The sequence below is a fragment of the Cebus imitator genome, unplaced genomic scaffold, assembly GCF_001604975.1.
Source record: "Cebus imitator isolate Cc_AM_T3 unplaced genomic scaffold, Cebus_imitator-1.0 Scaffold267, whole genome shotgun sequence".
Taxonomy (NCBI): Eukaryota; Metazoa; Chordata; class Mammalia; order Primates; family Cebidae; genus Cebus; species Cebus imitator.
The window spans coordinates 2,854,028-2,870,940 of record NW_016107582.1 but is presented as its reverse complement, the minus strand read 5'-3'; the positions used below and the strand labels follow the sequence as shown (position 1 = coordinate 2,870,940).

Here is a 16,913-nt window from a genome sequence, read left to right as displayed (position 1 = left end):
GATCCTAAGTTCAGTTGTATTGATGGATACTGACTGGTTTTAAAGGTTCTGGCTTCATTTTTAATCTTTTATATTTAGAATATATTTTTACAAGGGGTTTAAAGGGTTATTATTCATGTATTCAGAAGCCTTATGAGTCAATAAGAAAAATACAATTCAGTAGATAAATGAGCAAATAATATTAATATAGGTAATTAATGGGAAAAACATTAAGTGGCTTTCAAACTGTGTTAGTTTGCTAGGGCTGCCATAATAAAATACTACAGACTGGGTGGCTTTAACAACAGGAAGTTATTTTTTCACAGTTCCCTGGAGGCTGGAAATGTAAAATCTAGAAGGGATCAGCAGGTTTGGTTTCTTCTAGGCCTCTCTCTGGCTTGTGGATGGCTACCTTCTTGCTGTATGCCCATGTAACCTTTTCTCTCTGTGTTTGCATGCATGCACATGCGCACATCCCTGGTGTTTCCTTTTCTTATAAAGACACCAGCCATATTAGATTAGGTCCCCACTCTTATGTCCTCATGTAATCTTAATTATTTCTTTAAAGGCCTCATCTCCAAATAGAGTCACATTGCTAATTAGGGCCTCAACATAGGAATTTGGGGGTGACACAATTCAGTCTGTAATATAAACATATTTTAAAAGTTCAGTCATATTAGTATGAAGTGAAATGTAACTTTATATTTAAAAAAAGGAAAATAGAGGCCTGGCGCAGTGGCTAATGCCTGTAATCCCAGCACTTTGGGAGGCCAAGGCAGGTGGATCACTTGAGGTCAGGAGTTCAAGATCAGCTTAGCCAATATGGTGAAACCCTGTCTCAACTAAAAATATTTTTTAAAAAATTAGCCAGGCATGCGGTGCATGCTTGTAATCCTAGCTACTCGAGAGGCTGAGGCAGGAGAATCACTTGAATTCAGAAAGCAGAGGTTGCAGTGAGCCAAGATCCACCATTGCACTCCAGCCTGGGCATCGCAGTGAGATTCCATCTCAAAAAAAAAAAGGAAAATGTGGCTGGGTGTGGTGGCTCACACCTGTAATCCCAGCACTTGAGTCTAGGAATTCTATGCAGCAGTGAGCTGTGATTCCACCACTGTACCCCAGCCTGGAGACTCCATCTCAAAAAAAAAAAAAAATTCTTAATAGTTTTAGAATTGCTATTTTATTTTTTTTTTGAGATAGAGTTTTGCTTCTGTTGTCCAGGCTGGAGTGCACTGGTTCAATCTCAGCTCACTGCAACCTCCGCCACCCGGGTTCAAGAGATTCTTCTGTCTTAGCCTCCTCAGTAGCTGGGATTACAGGCATGTGCCACCACACCCAGCTAATTTTGTATTTTTAGTAGAGATGGGATTTCTCCATGTTGGTCAGGCTGGTCTTAAACTCCCAATCTCAGGTGATCCGTCCACCTCAGCCTCCCAAAGTGTTGGGATTATAAGCATGAGCCACTGCACCTGGCCAAATTACTTTTCTTCTAATTAGCACTAGACTTTACTATATGTAATAGAAAATGACAGAAGCTTAAATGGTTGTAAAGATTATTCTCTCATATAAAGTTATTAGGCTAAGTGAATCAGGCTAGGTCTTTTGGAGGCCAAGGTGGAGGATCACTTGGGAACAGGAGTTTGAGACCAGCCTGGGCATAGTGGGATCCCATCTCTACAAAAAATAAAAATAAAAAATTAGCTAAGTGTGGTGGCATGCACCCATAGTGTCAGCTACTTGAGGCTGATGCTGGAGGATTGCTTGAGCCCAGGAGGTCGAGGCTGCAGTGAGCTATGATTGCACCACACTGCACTCCAGCCTGGCTGACAGTGAAACACTGTCTAGAAAGAAGTTATGAATTACATCATGTTGTACACCATAAGTAAATACAGTTTCTATTTATCAATTAAAAATAAGGCCAGACATGTTGGCTCATGCTTGCAATTCCAGTGATTTTGGAGGCTGAGGCAGGAGGACTGCTTGAGGCCAGGAGTTTGAGACTAGCCTGGACAATATAACAAGACTCTGTCTCTACAGCTGACTGTGGTGGTGCATGCCTGTAGTCCTAGCTATTTGGGAGGCTGAGCGGGGAGGATTGCTTGAGCCCAGGAGTTGAAGGTTATAATGATCAGCCACTGCGCTCCAACCTGGGCAACAGAATGAGATCCTGTCTCCAAAAAATAAATAAGTAAATACATTTTTGAAAAAGAAAGAAGTTATATACTAGACAGTTTAGTACTGCTAGGCAACTCCTGTGTCATCAGGGACCCAGGTTCCTTCTGTTATATCTGCTTCACTGTCAGTAAAGATTGCTTCATGGTCATAAGATGGCTGCTGGAGTACAATCTATCACATCTTAGCCTCAGGCAGTAAGCCACCATATATTGGAAGAGAAAGGCAGAATGACAGGTCTGCCTGTTTGAAGGGAGCAGGAAAAATATTTTTTAGTTGGGTACATTGCCACGTAATTTTACTAGTGGCAGGGAGGTGATATTGGATAAGCAAAGAGAAAATGCCATAACTCTGCAGAAAAAAAACAACTTTTTAAATAATTGGGACCAGGCATGGTGGCTCACGCCCATAATCCCAGCACTTTGGGAGGCAGATTGCTTGAGCCTAGGAGTTTGAGACCAAACTGGGCAACACTTTGAGACCCTATCTCTCACAAAAAATACAAAAATTATCTGGGCATGGTGGCATACACCTGTAGTCCCATCTATTTGGGAGGTTGAGGTGGGAGGTTCACTTCAGCCTGGGAGGTGAGGGTTGCAGTGAGCCATGAACGAGGCCACTGCACTCCAGCTTGGGGGACACAGTGAGACCTTGTCTTAAAAAAAAGAAAATGATAAAAGTGGTAATAATAATTGAAAATAAAACTTACTGTGTTCTTATTGCTAGATTCTGAAAAAAAATCATCTCTCCTGTCAGAGGAACAACAAGCAACAAGCACTTTAGTAGAAACCATCAGGCAGAGTATTCAGCATAATAACGTTCTTAAACCCATCAACCTGCTTTCACAGCAGATGAAGCCAGGCATGAAAAGGCAAAGGTAAAAATAATCCAGTATTTTTTGCTTGCTACCACTCAATAGTTTCATGTTTTTAAAAAATTATCTTACGTTAAAAAATATCTCTAGTTGTAAAAGAAATACTCATTGCAAAACATCTGTTTTAAAAAGTGCTACACAAATATATGAATTCCTACTTGAACAGAAACACATAATAAAAGTGTCTGAGGGCTCAGCACGGTGGCTCCCCCTATAATTCCAGCACTTTGGGTGGCCAAAGCAGAAGGATTGCTTGAGTTCAGGAGTTTGAGACCGTATGAGCAATGTAGCAAGACCCCATCTCTACAAAAAATAATTTGGTGGGTGTGGTGCCTGTGACCTCAGCTACTGGCGAGGGTTATACAGGAAGATTCCTTGAGCCCAGGAGATCAAGGTTACAGTAAGCTGTGATAACTGCACTGCACTGCCACCTGGGCGACAGAGCAAAACCCTGTCTCAAAAAAAAGTGAGTAATAGATTGCATTTTAAGATAATTCATTGATCTAAAATGTACTCTGTTTTGGAAACATTGTTGCTGTTTGCTGGAAACCTATAAATGTATTAACATTGATAAATGTAGGTACTACTTATTCAGGGCCTGTGATACCCACACATCTTTTCTTTTGTGGGACATAAGAGAATACTGTATGGGAATAGAAGTAGAAACAATTTGGGAAAGGGAATGAACTACAAAGGATATGGAGTTATTGTGCTCCTGTCCCTATTGTCTGCTAATATGCTTGGATTAGTACACATCCTCTCCTCAGCATAAGTGAATTTTGCAATAGAAGCTTCAGAAAAGTATGCATAATTGCTTATATCAAGCATTACTAGTGTTTCTACAGTGCCCTTCAAGTTTTTTAGGTCATGGCATCTTTGAAGATAATCTCAGAAGTGATGACAGGGCAAGAATTGATAATGAAAATGGATGAATCCATTTTTACTCTCAGTGGTTGAGGTAGAGATGACCTTCTTCACAATCTGTAATGAGTAGCTCGCTTCAAGCATCTGTAGTTTAATGTAATATTAGAAATGTCATATTACGGCTTCTGAAGTTTTTTGTTTGTTTGTTTTTGTTTTTTAAAGAGACGGAGTCTCGCTTTGTTGCCCAGGCTGGAGTGCAGTGGCTGTTTACAGCCGTGATCCCACTATTGATCGGCAGGGGAGTTTTGACCTGCTCCGTTTCCGACCTGGGCCGGTTCACCCCTCCTTAGGTAACCTCGTCACCATATGGATGACGGGAGGTCACCATATTGATGCCCAACTTAGTGCGGACACCCAATCAGCGTAGCCCAGAACTCCTGGGCTCAAGTGATCCTCCCACCTCAGCCTCTTGAGTAGCTGGGACTATAGGCAAGCTTCTAAAGAAAGTGATGTGACTGGGCGCGGTGGCTCACGCCTATAATCCCAGCACTTTAGGAGGCCGAGGCAGGTGGATCACGTGGGGTTGGGAGTTTGAGACCAGCCTGACCAACATGGAGAAACCCTGTCTCTGCTAAAAATACAAAATTAGCTGGGCATGGTGGCGCATGCCTGTAATCCCAGCTACTCAGGAGGCTGAGGCTGGAGAATTGCTTGAACCCAGGAGGCGGCGGTTGCAGTGAGCCGAAATCGCCCCAGTGCACTCCAGCCTGGGCAACAAAAGTGAAACTGTTTGAAAAAAAAAAGAGAGTGATGTGAAGTGTCACTAGAATCAGCATTATATTTACCTCCTCTTTTTTTTAATGTACATACAGTGCATTTCTTAAGTTTTCCTCTCATCTTCAACAACTGAGTCGTGAAGCTCAAAGAGTGTTTCATTTGTGACATTTTAATGCTCACAAATCAGATAAACATGAACTGTCCTTTGCTATTGGGTTAAATAGTAAAGAGACCACACCACCTTTTTATTTGTGTCCAAGGGTTTTTAGACCCGTAACTTACTTGGAAATTAATCTATTATTTTGTCAAGTGACAAAAGGTGAGAGAAGACTCTGCTTTTGTAAATTTTAATTAGACATTAGAATTAAAAGTTATGTCTTACTTACACTGTTAAAATATCATAAAAAGTTAAGCCATTTTTGTTTCTAGTGTGAAGCTTTATCCCATTCATTATTTTTTAACTTTAATTTGGAATAGAAACTTGCAGAAGTTATAAAAATAGTACAGAATTTAGTGTAGCCTTCACTCAGCTTCCTCCAAATGTGTCACCTCATATAACTGTAACATAATATTAAAACCAGGACATTGTCATAGGTATATTACTGTTAACTAGACAACAGAACTTAATCTGTCTTCACCATTTTAAAAAATGCATCTATTTTTATGCTATTTGCCTATTAACTTCTAAAACATTTGTTTTACAGGAGTTTATACAGAGAAATCCTATTCTTATCATTAGTGTCTCTAGGAAGAGAGAATATTGATATTGGTAAGTTGGTTAATGAAAGATTACTAAAGTAAGTTGTAAATTTTATTTTCTAAAATAATTTTTAAAATTATAGCTGGTATGTATAAAAGATTTAAAAGATTTCTGCTTCTAAATATGTAGATCAAATATGTGTAATTTGACTCAATGCCAATTTGAAATGAATGGCTATTTGCTTTCTTAACAAATTACAATTTCATTTTTGAAAATTTCTTTCAGAGGCCTTTGACAATGAATATGGAATTGCATACAACAGTCTGTCTTCGGAGATTCTTGACAAGTTGCAGAAAATTGATGTTCCACCAAGTGCCAGTGTGGAGTGGTGCAGGAAGTGTTTTGGAGCGCCTCTCATTTAAATATTCACTAGAATTTTGACACACAAGGCTTGGGGATTGTATTTAATCTGGAAACATTCAAAGTTTTTTTCCAAATCCTAATGTGAAAACAGAAATGAAGTAACTCTTGGGGATAACATAAAATGAATTATGATTCATATTGCATCATCTCAAAATATGAAATGCCATTTAAATGTCCCAGGCACAGGCCTTGTTGACACTGAAGATTTTCAACTCCTAGACTGTTTTTCTGCCTCTGTGGAAAACTACTTCGGGATTCCTCAGTATTTGTAGTAGTTTGATAGAAATAGTGGGAACCATATCATTCTAGGCATTGTCTATATTTGAAGTTACTGAGTTTGGGGAATAGCAAATTAAATTTGCCTAACCCCCAAAACAAATGAAATGTCTCAATTATAAGAGCAACATGGCTGGGCATGGTGGCCCATGCCTGTAATCCCAGTACTTTGGGAGGATCACTTGAGGCCAGGAATTTGAGACCAGCCTGACCAGCATGGTGAAAACCTGTCTCTACTAAAAATACAAAAATTAGCCAGGCATGGTGGCGCTCCAACTGTAGTTCCAGTTACTTGGGAGGCTGAGGCAGGAGAATCGCTTGAACCCGGGAGGCAGAGACCACGTCACTGCACTCCAGCTTGGGTGACAGGGTGAGACCGTCTCAAAAAAAAAAAAAAAGACAGCAACATATTTGTGTAAGTGTGTATATGTGTAGGGCTGTGTAGGTTATGTTTATATACAGCCATATTCGAAGTATATATTTATTAAAATAGATTGCATGTTGCAATACAGTTTTCTGAAAGGGGTCTCATTTTGATGAGAGCTGCCTTCTCTGACTTTATTAGGTTGGTACAAAAGTAATAGTGGTTTTTGCCACTATTAATGGCAAAAATTGCAATTACTTTTGCACCAACATAATACACTTTTCATATTATGTATTATCTTGCTTAATGGATTTTATCTTGACTATCCAGTTACTTCCATCCTCTTCCCAATATTTAAATTTGTAATACCTTTAAAATGGGTACAAATGAATCAATCATCAGATAGTTAAAATGAAAATAAATCAGCTGCCTAATAATTTACAAAATTAATTGGAACATGCTTAAAATGCTACAGTGTATGTCATTGAACGTGAAGTCTTTGTTCAGGCACATATATTGTTGGTATTGATCGTTTTTAAAACCTGTGGGATAAACTTGCACTGCACACAGTTTTATTCTTGTATGATATTTAGATTTGTATGCTTGTGAGTAAAAATGTGCATTTGTAAATACTGTTTTTTAGTTTGGATCAATTAAGTCTTAAAATTTTAAATTAAGCTTGTTACCAGTAGGAGGTTTAAGAAAATCATGATCTCACATGCCGCACTTTGACATTTATCATGCCTTTTGTTAAAACTATCCCTTAGGAACAGTAAGTTTGCCTTAACTCTGCATGATTTAAAAAGCCAGTGGTTTTATGTGTGTTTACAGTAATTATGTAGATGACTCAATCAGTTGACATGGTAAAATTACTTCCATATGGTACAGTAACAGCATAATTCTCTTCTACCTATGTAACCATTTACAAATTAGTTATTGTACCAGACTTCGAACATTTCAGGGTTAATCTGACCTGTGCAGAATTTTAGTGTGAATTTATTGTGAAAATGCTAAAAAACTTTTCAGAAATTATGTACAATTTTCATTACCTTCAAAATGGATATTTTGCACTGCCTCAGAGTATATATTTTTGCAACTGAAGAGTTGGTACTAGTTTTAATACTTAACACTTACTGACCCAATAGAAAGTTTGGAATTACTTTGCATATAGAAATTGAGGTTGAATAAAATGATGTTTGCTGTGTTTTGTTACATTAAGCCTCCTGAAATCTGTAATCTTTAGAATTCCAATATTTTGTTTCCATTTCTTCACTGTAGTCTAACTCGAATTTTCACTTGCCAAAGCACTTCCCATTTAAAAAAATCTGTAAAGATAATATATGGCTGTATCAAATTGTGAACTTTCCAATAACTTTAACAATCATACTTTGAAAACCTTAGCCTGCTGCTGCCATTTAGATATTGGGACTGATTTCTTGTTATAAATTCTTAAAGGCTTTTTCCAATGCCCACCACAGAGAGGGCACCACTAAAAATTTACAGGAAAAAAACATTACTATGGAAAGATTTAGAAATGCCCAGAATGACTTGTAGCACTGTATGCAACTTTAATCCTGATTACTTTTTTCAAAGCAATCTTTGAAAGATTGCTTCTTTCAAATTAGTCCAGATTACTTAGTGGTACCTTATATTGGTTTGGGGCTTGATAGCAATTTTTTTTCTTCCAACTAATGAAATTGTATAGGTTGATCACAACCTGCATAATGACCTCAGAATGACTTGCATGTCTTTGGAGAACTTACTACTTGCTCACATGTGTAGTAATCCTAACACTTTGGGATGCCAAGGCAGGCAGATCACTTGAGCCCAGGAGTTCAAGAGTGGCTTGAGCAACAAGGCAGAACTCTACAAAAAGCACAAAAACTAGCCAGGTGTGGCACTGCATACCTATAGTCCCAGGCTTAAGTGGGACAATCACTTGAACCCAGGTCAAGGCTGGAGTGAGCCAGGCCACTACTCTCCAGCCTGGGCAGAGTGAAACCTGTCTCAAAGCAAAAAAGAAGTCTAAGGAGAACCTTAAAGAATATCCTTATTTTGTGGCTGCACTCATTTCAGAAAGGGTGTTTCTCACGTTTTGTACATCATCATACAAAACTTTGGATCATACACCGGACTCATCTTATGGCTTTTAAGTTCCTCTCCGGTTTTATCAGTCCTTTTAACTTTGGGTAAACTGCTAAATTTCTCCCCTTTGCTTTTTGAGAGGGAGTCTTGCCATCTCCCAGGTGGGAGTGCAGTAGCATAATCTCAGCTCACTGCAACCTGTTTCCCCAGTTCAAATGATTCTCCTGCCTCAGCCTTCCAGGTAGCTGGGATTACAGGCCCCCACCACCACACCTGGCTTCATTTAGCACCTGCCTCAGCCTCCTCTTTGCCTTTTAAGTTCTGCATTCTGTATTAATCACCAGCTAAGATTCTTTTCATGTTATGTAGCTTTTTAACACCATGTAGTAAGAGGAATAGATTTAAGAATCTTGGTAGGCATCCAGGGACTGAGGCCACCATTGCTGTCCTCACACCTGGGAGCATTTTAATGTAAAAATAAATAAATAAATAAAAAAACAGACCCCTAGGTGATTCACATGTACATTTCAAACTTTACTTTGTAAAGCTATTACAGCAGTTCTAACAAATAAAAAGCTTGCATTACTTCAACCTTAAAGCCCAATGAGCCTTCTTGTAAAGATTTTGATATTGTCACAATAATAGCATAAAAACTATTAGAAAAAAATATAGTCAGTTCTTTTTCAGAGTGAAACAGCATAACAATTCACTGGAGTTGAAAAGCTTTGTTAAAGCAAATTTGCACTGGTTTAAAAAACTTTTAAGATGGTATCCACTAAAACTATGCCTTAAAAGTTACTTTTTCTTTAAAAAAAAAAGTTCATCTTCACAAGGGCAATTTTCATGTATTAAATTGTGCATAGTGTTTTAAAGAGCTGTATTTCTCTAAATAAACCATATAAAAAAAGATTAATAGTCCTCATTATTTTCCCCAAGTTTCATGCCTTTTTGAAGAGGCAAGCTGTCTTCTGCTGAGAATCCCCTCCTGTGCCACCCATCCCGAGAAGAATCCTTTTACCGAGACCTTGTCTTCCACTGCCACACAACAGGTCTGATTTTATCCACCATTGGATTACTATATGCATATCCCCATTTTCTATGACCAAACTTGCCCTCTCTTCATTTATGTCGTTTTCTATCAGCAATGAAAAATCTGAACACAGATGTGAGTCTGATCTTATTTATTTGTTACTCAAAAAATCTTATTTCTGACTGGATTCAGATTTAGAAGTAGAAGCTCGCAGAGACGAAAGTCTGCGTCTCTTCGCAATTTGTTCCTGGCGCTTCTCTTTAGCTTCCTAAACAAAACAAAACAAACCAGCATATGGTTAAGGCCTTTCTGGGGTAAAGGCACAAATCCAAAGCCAGGCCAAACTCCTCCCACCCCCTCAGATAATCTTAGACTAACCTTCATCCTCTTGGCCAAAAGTTTAGCATATTCTGCGGCCTCTTCCTTGTTTTTCTTAGTACGCTGCTTCTTCAGAGCAATACGCCGCCGTTTGTGCTGCAGGACACGTGGAGTAACAAGACGCTGAATCTTGGGTGCTTTAGTCCTAGGTTTTTTACCTAAAAATTCAAAGGACTCAATAATTTCAGTATTTGTTTTGTTAGAATCCACATCTACTTTAAAAACATCAGAAATGGATGTAAGCTTTCATTGAGTTAACAATCTATGAAAACCTGTATAAGGCCTTTAAAATCAAATCAGAACTATTCTAAAATACTTTTTGCCCCTCCACAGACATCTAGAAGATGGATTAAAACTGAAGTCTTGAAAAATAACCAGGCTTTTACTATCTGCCAGTTTAAACGGATAGTCAACTTGTCTGTGAAAACCACTTCACACATTATCTACGTGATCATCCTGCCATACTTTTAAGTGTAGGTTTGATGTAAGCTTGCATCTCTATTTTCCTTGACAATTCCTCCCAATTTGGGGCAACTATTAACATCAGATTATGTGGCATGATGTTAAAATATGTTCATTAATCTGATCTGTACTCCAAAACGGCTGATGGATTATAGATCTGCATTGGAGCATAAGCCTTTTCAGATGTATTCATTTCAGGACACTTTGTGGGAGTTAATTGCTTTAGGTTAAATGCTCAGATTGTCCAGGTTCTGCTAAAATGTTAAAGACTCCTACTATAAGAACCATCTAAAAAACACCCATTAACTAGACCATGCTTTCATTATACTGTTTATTTCCAGAGCTGTGCAAGTAACTGTAATTAGTAACTTAACAGGCACGTACTAGGTATGTCACATACAGGTGCTAAGTCACACCAGTCCTGAAAACCAAAATCCAGAGAAATTCTTTCAGATTTTGTAAGAAAACCCAACCCTGACTGATGTGCTATTTATTCTACTTAACATAAATATTACCAAATTTCACTACAGAAATACCAATGTTATTTGAGGTCCTCACTGGTATGTTGTCTAATACATGGACACAACAAGTTCTTAAAAGGTAAAGTACCAAAATCCCAAACGCTTGCTCCCTAATATTCTGAATAAGGTCTCTAATTCTCACAACTAGTGTTATCCATATCCTACAGATGAAACAGGAGAAATTTAAAGCAACTTGTTTCCAAAGCCAAAAAATAGTTTAGGGGTAGGTGCGATGGCGCACGTCCATAAACCCAGCACTCTGGGAGGCCAAAGTGGGAGGATCACTTGAGCTCAAGGATTCAAGACCGGCCTGGGCAACACAGTGTGCTCTCATCTCCTAAATATTAATATTACTGCACTCTGCAAGGCACTAGATATAATAACCAAGGATTAGTATCAGTTGGGTATCTGGCCACCCCCCAAAATATTTTTTGTAAAAACTCAGACTCCAGTTGAATAGTGCCAAAGGCACACATTTTATCTTCTGATATGCACACAAAATGCTACTGACAAATTACCAAAATTAAGCAAGCCCTAATTGTATCACTCCTCCTACCTTCTTTGTTTAAGGGCTTTCTTACAACATACTGGCGGACATCATCTTCTTTAGAGAGATTGAAAAGTTTGCGGATTCTGCTAGCTCTTTTGGGCCCCAGGCGACGAGGCACAGTGGTATCAGTTAGTCCAGGAATATCTTTCTCTCCTTAGAAGAAACAATTGAACAAATTTTAATTCAGTTGCTTCCTTATAATTAAGAAGCCTAAATCAATGTTTAATGTTGAATCGATGGAAATCCATTGGTCTAAGTCTGGATACTGCAAACGAATAAGCATTTGGACAACTGGCTTTAATTCAATTTCAACAAAACTGAATACAAGTAAAATGCTCACCTTTTTTTACAATAACCAAGTTGAGAACGCTTAGATTAGCATCCACAATGCAACCACGAACTGATTTTCTCTTTCTTTCTCCAGTTCTCCTTGGTCTGTAACAGGAATGCCCCTTACTCAGTAGCAGGCGGACACGGCCATGAGTCAAGACACCCTGCTTCATGGGGAAACCTTGTTTGTCGTTCCCACCACTGATTCGGACCACATAACCCTGCAAAAGCATACAATGAATGACACATTTACTATTTCTATTTCAAAATTACACAGTACAGGATTGTAACCTCTGTGAACCACACCTACTATGTGATAAAGTATAATTCATTAAGACCAACTTGAACTTAATAAGCACGATTTCTCTCATCAGTAAGCTTTGTCTACATTACCAACTTGTCAAGGTCAATTATCAAATGTCTTTCATTCAAGTCGCATTTATAACCGATGTTTTATTAGAGATAACAGCACTAAGATAAAGTTAGATAAACTAAGATAAAGTAAAATATCAAAGAGCAACAAACACGTAAGATACAACCCTTCTTGGCACTTTGCGGATTACCAGGACAGCTATGTGACATCTGCCGAATGCATGATACAGGGCAAAAATTATGTTGATGTAAACTTTACGCATATTTTACGACTTACTCTACATTACCCCTCCAAGGTAATAGGTCCACTTTATAGAGTGACATTCGGAGACAACTTACCAAAAGGCAGAAGCCAGAACCCGGAGTCTGAACCCCGTTCCAAATACCAATTACCAATGGCGTTTATGATATCTGACTACCTGCAACAATTTGACTGTCAAGTTTTACCTTCCATTCTTCACCCAGAGCGTCAGCAGCAACTTCTGTCGCCATACGCTTCTCATAAAAAGTACGAAGTTTGCGTTCATCGTCCACTTCAATGAGTTTCTGGCAGCCAGTGGCTGGGAAGGAGATGTTCAGCTAAGGATTAAGAGGAGGAAAATAGCTTAGGAAACTACCTACACCGGTATTTGTAGAGCCACCTACAAAGTTAATTCCACAGCAAAAAGCATTTCATGTTGCCTTCACACAAGCAGGAAATATGAGACGCCGACGGTACTAAGTATCAGTCGACAAACGCCGCACTCAAGATGACACGTTTTGCCCTCAAGCTCCGTCGAATGACTCTGGAAGGGCGCTCCGCAGCCGTTCACCGTCCCGAAGCAAAAAAGCCGGGTCAAAAGCCGCACCACAGGCCTGCCGCAAATCAGGCAGCACGCCGCCTCCGACCCGGCTGGGCGCCCGGACGTCACCAAGGCGCTCCCGACCCACGGCTACTCCAGCCGCAATCGCCCGCCATCCGCTCCACCAAAAAGTTCCATGCCCCAGAAAGGCGAGCCTTCTCCTACTTGAGATCCTTCTCCACCTAAAGCCAGGATCTTCGAGTGCTGAGGCTGAGGCAACGCCACGTTCTGGCACTCGATGCCCGCTACTCAAACCCAATCCAACGATAGCTACCACCACCTACCTTCATCTTGAAGCAGCTATACGCCTTCCAGGCGCCACGGAAAAGAGAGCAACTTCCGCTTAGCGCATGTCACATAGGGGCTTTCAGTTCTCGCGAGATGGGCAGATGTACAGGATAGCGGAAGTGAGCACTGGTGGGCGGCACTTCCTGGGTCGAGGTTAATCAGGGCCTGGGACGCGAAGCCGGCTGGATTTTGGTATGAGGCAGTGACTGTAGTAGCGGTGGTCTGGTGAGGCAAGCCCGCGTGTAATTCTGAGGATTAGCCCCTTCCCTGTCTAATCTTTTCCACTCTCCCTGAGTTTTGGAGCTGGGCGCCAGTGGAGCCCCACTTCGGTCCCGGACACTGTGCATCTCATGGTACGAAAATAGGAGGGCAAGGCCGGGCGCGGTGGCTCGCGCCTATAATCCTAGTACTTTGGGACGCCAAGGCGGAGGATCACCTTAGGTCACGAATTTGAGACCAGCCTGGCCAACATGGCGAAACCCTGTCTCTACTAAAATTATAAAAATTAGCCGGGCGTGGTGGCGGGCGCCTGTAGACGCAGCTACTAGGGAAGCTGAGGCACGAAAATCTCTTGAGCCCGGGAGGCTGAGCCTGCAGTGAGCCGAGATCGCGCACCTGCACTGCAGCCTAGGTAGGCTACAGACCAAGACTCCGTGTCAAAAAAAAAAAAAAAAGTTCGAGTTCGGGATCAAGTAAACGAGTAATTTTTACTTTCCAAAATTATCACATACCATCTTCCTGCTTTAGTATCACAAAGGTTTGAGTTTAGGACTATTTTATGTTCAAAGTTGAAGGATTCCACTGACTTCTCTTTGATCATCTCACGTTAATTCGTGGAATCTTGGTGAAGTGATGCTTTTTAAAATCTGAGTACTGTATGTCATTTTTTGGTTGAGGTGAAATTAGCATAACCAGTCATTTTAAAGTGAACAATTCAGTGGCATTTAGTACATTCACAATGCTGTACAATCACCATCTCTATCTAATTCCAAAACATTTTCATCATTCTAAAAGAAAACTGTATTCTCCATTAAACAGTTGACCCCCTTCCCCATTTCTACCAGGCCCTGGCAACCACCAATCTGTGTTCTGTCTCAGTGGATGTACCTATTTCATAAAAATGTAGTCATACAATATTGACCTTTTGTGTCTGTCTTCTAATCTTTTGAGTCGTAGCATGTATCAGTACTTCACTCCTTTTATGGCTCAATAATATTCTAATGTAGGTATAGAATGCAATTTGTTTGTCCATTCATCCATTAATAGACATTTGGGTTGTTTCCACCTTTTAACTATTATAAATAGTTCTTCTGTGTTTGAGTACTTGTTTTCAATTATTTTGGGGATATATACCTAAGAGTGAAATTGCTGGGTCTTAAAGTAATGCTATTCTCAACTCAAGGAGAAACTGTGAAACTATTCCACAGCAGCTGAACCATTTTACATTCCCACAGCAATGTATGAGGATCTCCACATTATGGCCAACACTTTTGTTTTTTTTTTTTTAATTTTTAAAAAATTTATTCTAGAAACAGGATGGCAAGATCCTGTTCATCTGGAACTCTTGGCCTCCAGCATCCTCCCACCTCAGCCTCTGAAGTAGTTGGGACTCATTATGGTTAGATTTGCATTTCTCTAGTGAGTAATGATGTTGAGCATGTTTTAATATGTTTGTTGGCCATTTGTACATCTTAGAGAAATATCTGTATGAGCTCTTAGCTCCCCCTGTTTTTTTCGCTTAATTATTTTTATTGTAGTAGTGGGAGTAAATTAATGTGAGGCAAAGAATAAAGTTTAGAACTATGTGCTAGCTTTCTTTTTTTTTTTTTTCCTTTTAAAAATATGTTAGGGTGGCCCAGCACAGTGGCTCACACCCATAATCCAAGTGCTTTGCGAGGCTGAGGTGGGAGGATCTCCTTCCTCAGCCTCCTGAGTAGCTGGAACTATAGGCATAAACCACCATGCCTGGCTAATTTTTGTATTTTTACTAGAGACAGGGTTTCACCACATTTGCCTATTCTCAAACTCCTGGCCTCAGGTGGTCTGCCTGCCTCTGCCTCCCAATGTGCAGGGATTACAGGAGTGAGCCACTGCACCCCGCTGGTCTTCTAATTTTTTAACACCTGGTTTCCTCTTCAGCCATAGGCAGTGTCTCATTTGTAATCTGTTCTGTATGCTTTCTATAAGCTGCATTTTTAGGGATTTGCTCAAGAACATAAAAAAAAAAAAATCTCTGTATAATATTCTTAGCCTCTTTTGTGGATTCTCACATACAGCCAATCCCACAAGGCCAGTGGTCTTCTTCAGCATACCTCCCATGACCCTGACGAATGAAAAAAAAAAAAATTTTTTTTTTTGTAGAGATAAGGTCTCCGTATGTTGCCCAGGCTGGTTGAACTCCTGGCCACAAGTGATCCTCCTGCCTCAGCCTCCCAAAGCATTTGTCCATTTTAAAATTGGGTTGTCTCATTGTTACTGAGTTGTAACAGTTTTTTTTAATATATGTATTCAGGACACTAAACTCTTATTAGATATGTGATGTGCAAATGTTTTTTCCCATTCTGTAACCTCTTTACTTTCTTAATAATGTTAAAGTTTTTAATTTTGAAGCCCACTTTATATAATTTTTTAAATTGTTGTTGATTATGCTTTTGGTTTCATCTAAAAATACATTGCCAAATTCAGTGTCATAAAGTTTACCCTTATGTTTTAAAATCTAATCTTAAAGACTTTATCTTATGGTCTTAGTTCTTATATTTAGGTTGTTGATCCATTTTAAGTTTATTTTTAAATATGGTGTGAGGTAGGGAGTCTGGCTTAATAATTTTGCAGGTGGTTATCCAGTTGTTTCAGTACTATTTGTTGAAGAAGACTATTCTTCTCTCGTGGAATGGTTTTGTCAGTCTTGTTGAAAATTAATTACCATAGATGTATAGGCTTATTTCTGGACTCTCACGTCTATTTCCTTGGTCCATGTGTCTATCCTTATGCCAGTGCTACATGTTTTGATTACTGTAGCCTTGTAGCAAGTGTCAAAATAGGGAAGTAAAAGTACTCCAACTTTGTTCTTTTTCAAGATGCGTTTAGTTCTTAAGGATTCCTTTCAATGCCACATGAATTTTAGGATCAGCTTGTTCATTTATGCAAAACACACCATTGGAATTTTGATGGGGATTGCATTTAATCTGTGGATCAATTTATGGAGTACTGCCATCTTTATAATAAGTCTTCCAACTCATCCACACAAAATGTCTTCTTATATGTATGTGCTATATAACAAAGTTTTGGTCAATTACAGACTGCACATACAGCATTGGTCCCATAAGATATGGAATTGGGGCCAGGCGTGGTGGCCCACACCTGTAATCCTAACACTTTGGGAGGCCATGGTGGGCAGATCACCTGAGGTCAGGAGTTCGACACCAGCCTGACCAACATAGAGAAACCCCATCTCTACTAAAAATACAAAATTAGCCGGGTGGCTCGTGCCTATAATCGTAGCTACTCAGGAGGCTGAGGCAGGAAAATCGCTTGAACCTAGAAGGTGGAGGTTGTGGTGAGCCAATATTACGCCATTACACTCCAGCCTGGGCAACAAGAGCAAAACTCCATCTAAAAAAAAAAAA

The 16,913-nt window shown here is 39.6% G+C and overlaps 2 protein-coding genes across 2 annotated transcripts in view; one reads left to right on the top strand and one right to left on the bottom strand.

The window, feature by feature from the left end:
* The window catches only part of DENND4C (DENN domain containing 4C), an 87,816-nt gene extending 78,495 nt beyond the window's left edge, over positions 1 to 9,321 (top strand). Inside the window, exons 28-30 of the mRNA XM_037728516.1 lie at positions 2,878 to 3,028; positions 5,371 to 5,435; positions 5,652 to 9,321. Coding sequence (XP_037584444.1) covers positions 2,878 to 3,028; positions 5,371 to 5,435; positions 5,652 to 5,788 — 353 coding nt within the window. The 3' untranslated portion in view covers positions 5,789 to 9,321. The remainder of the gene's footprint in view (positions 1 to 2,877; positions 3,029 to 5,370; positions 5,436 to 5,651) is intronic.
* A 357-nt stretch (positions 9,322 to 9,678) lies between these two features.
* On the bottom strand, positions 9,679 to 13,389 carry RPS6 (ribosomal protein S6). Its single transcript, XM_017500650.2, has 6 exons — positions 13,284 to 13,389; positions 12,605 to 12,736; positions 11,796 to 12,006; positions 11,462 to 11,608; positions 9,923 to 10,080; positions 9,679 to 9,812 (listed from the first exon to the last, which is right to left on the bottom strand). The coding sequence occupies exons 1-6, from the start codon at positions 13,287 to 13,289 to the stop codon at positions 9,717 to 9,719; spliced, it is 750 nt and encodes a 249-aa protein (XP_017356139.1). The 5' UTR covers positions 13,290 to 13,389; the 3' UTR covers positions 9,679 to 9,716.
* Between the last annotated feature and the right edge of the window lie 3,524 nt (positions 13,390 to 16,913).

Bases quoted from the DNA above. Each gene is read 5' to 3' on its own strand.
- RPS6 (XM_017500650.2), bottom strand. The intron at 10,081-11,461 runs GTAGGAGGAGTG...TTGAATTTTTAG, and splicing joins AAAGCCCTTAAACAAAGAAG to GTAAAAAACCTAGGACTAAA. The intron at 9,813-9,922 runs GTTAGTCTAAGA...TGTTTTGTTTAG, and splicing joins TTTTGGCCAAGAGGATGAAG to GAAGCTAAAGAGAAGCGCCA.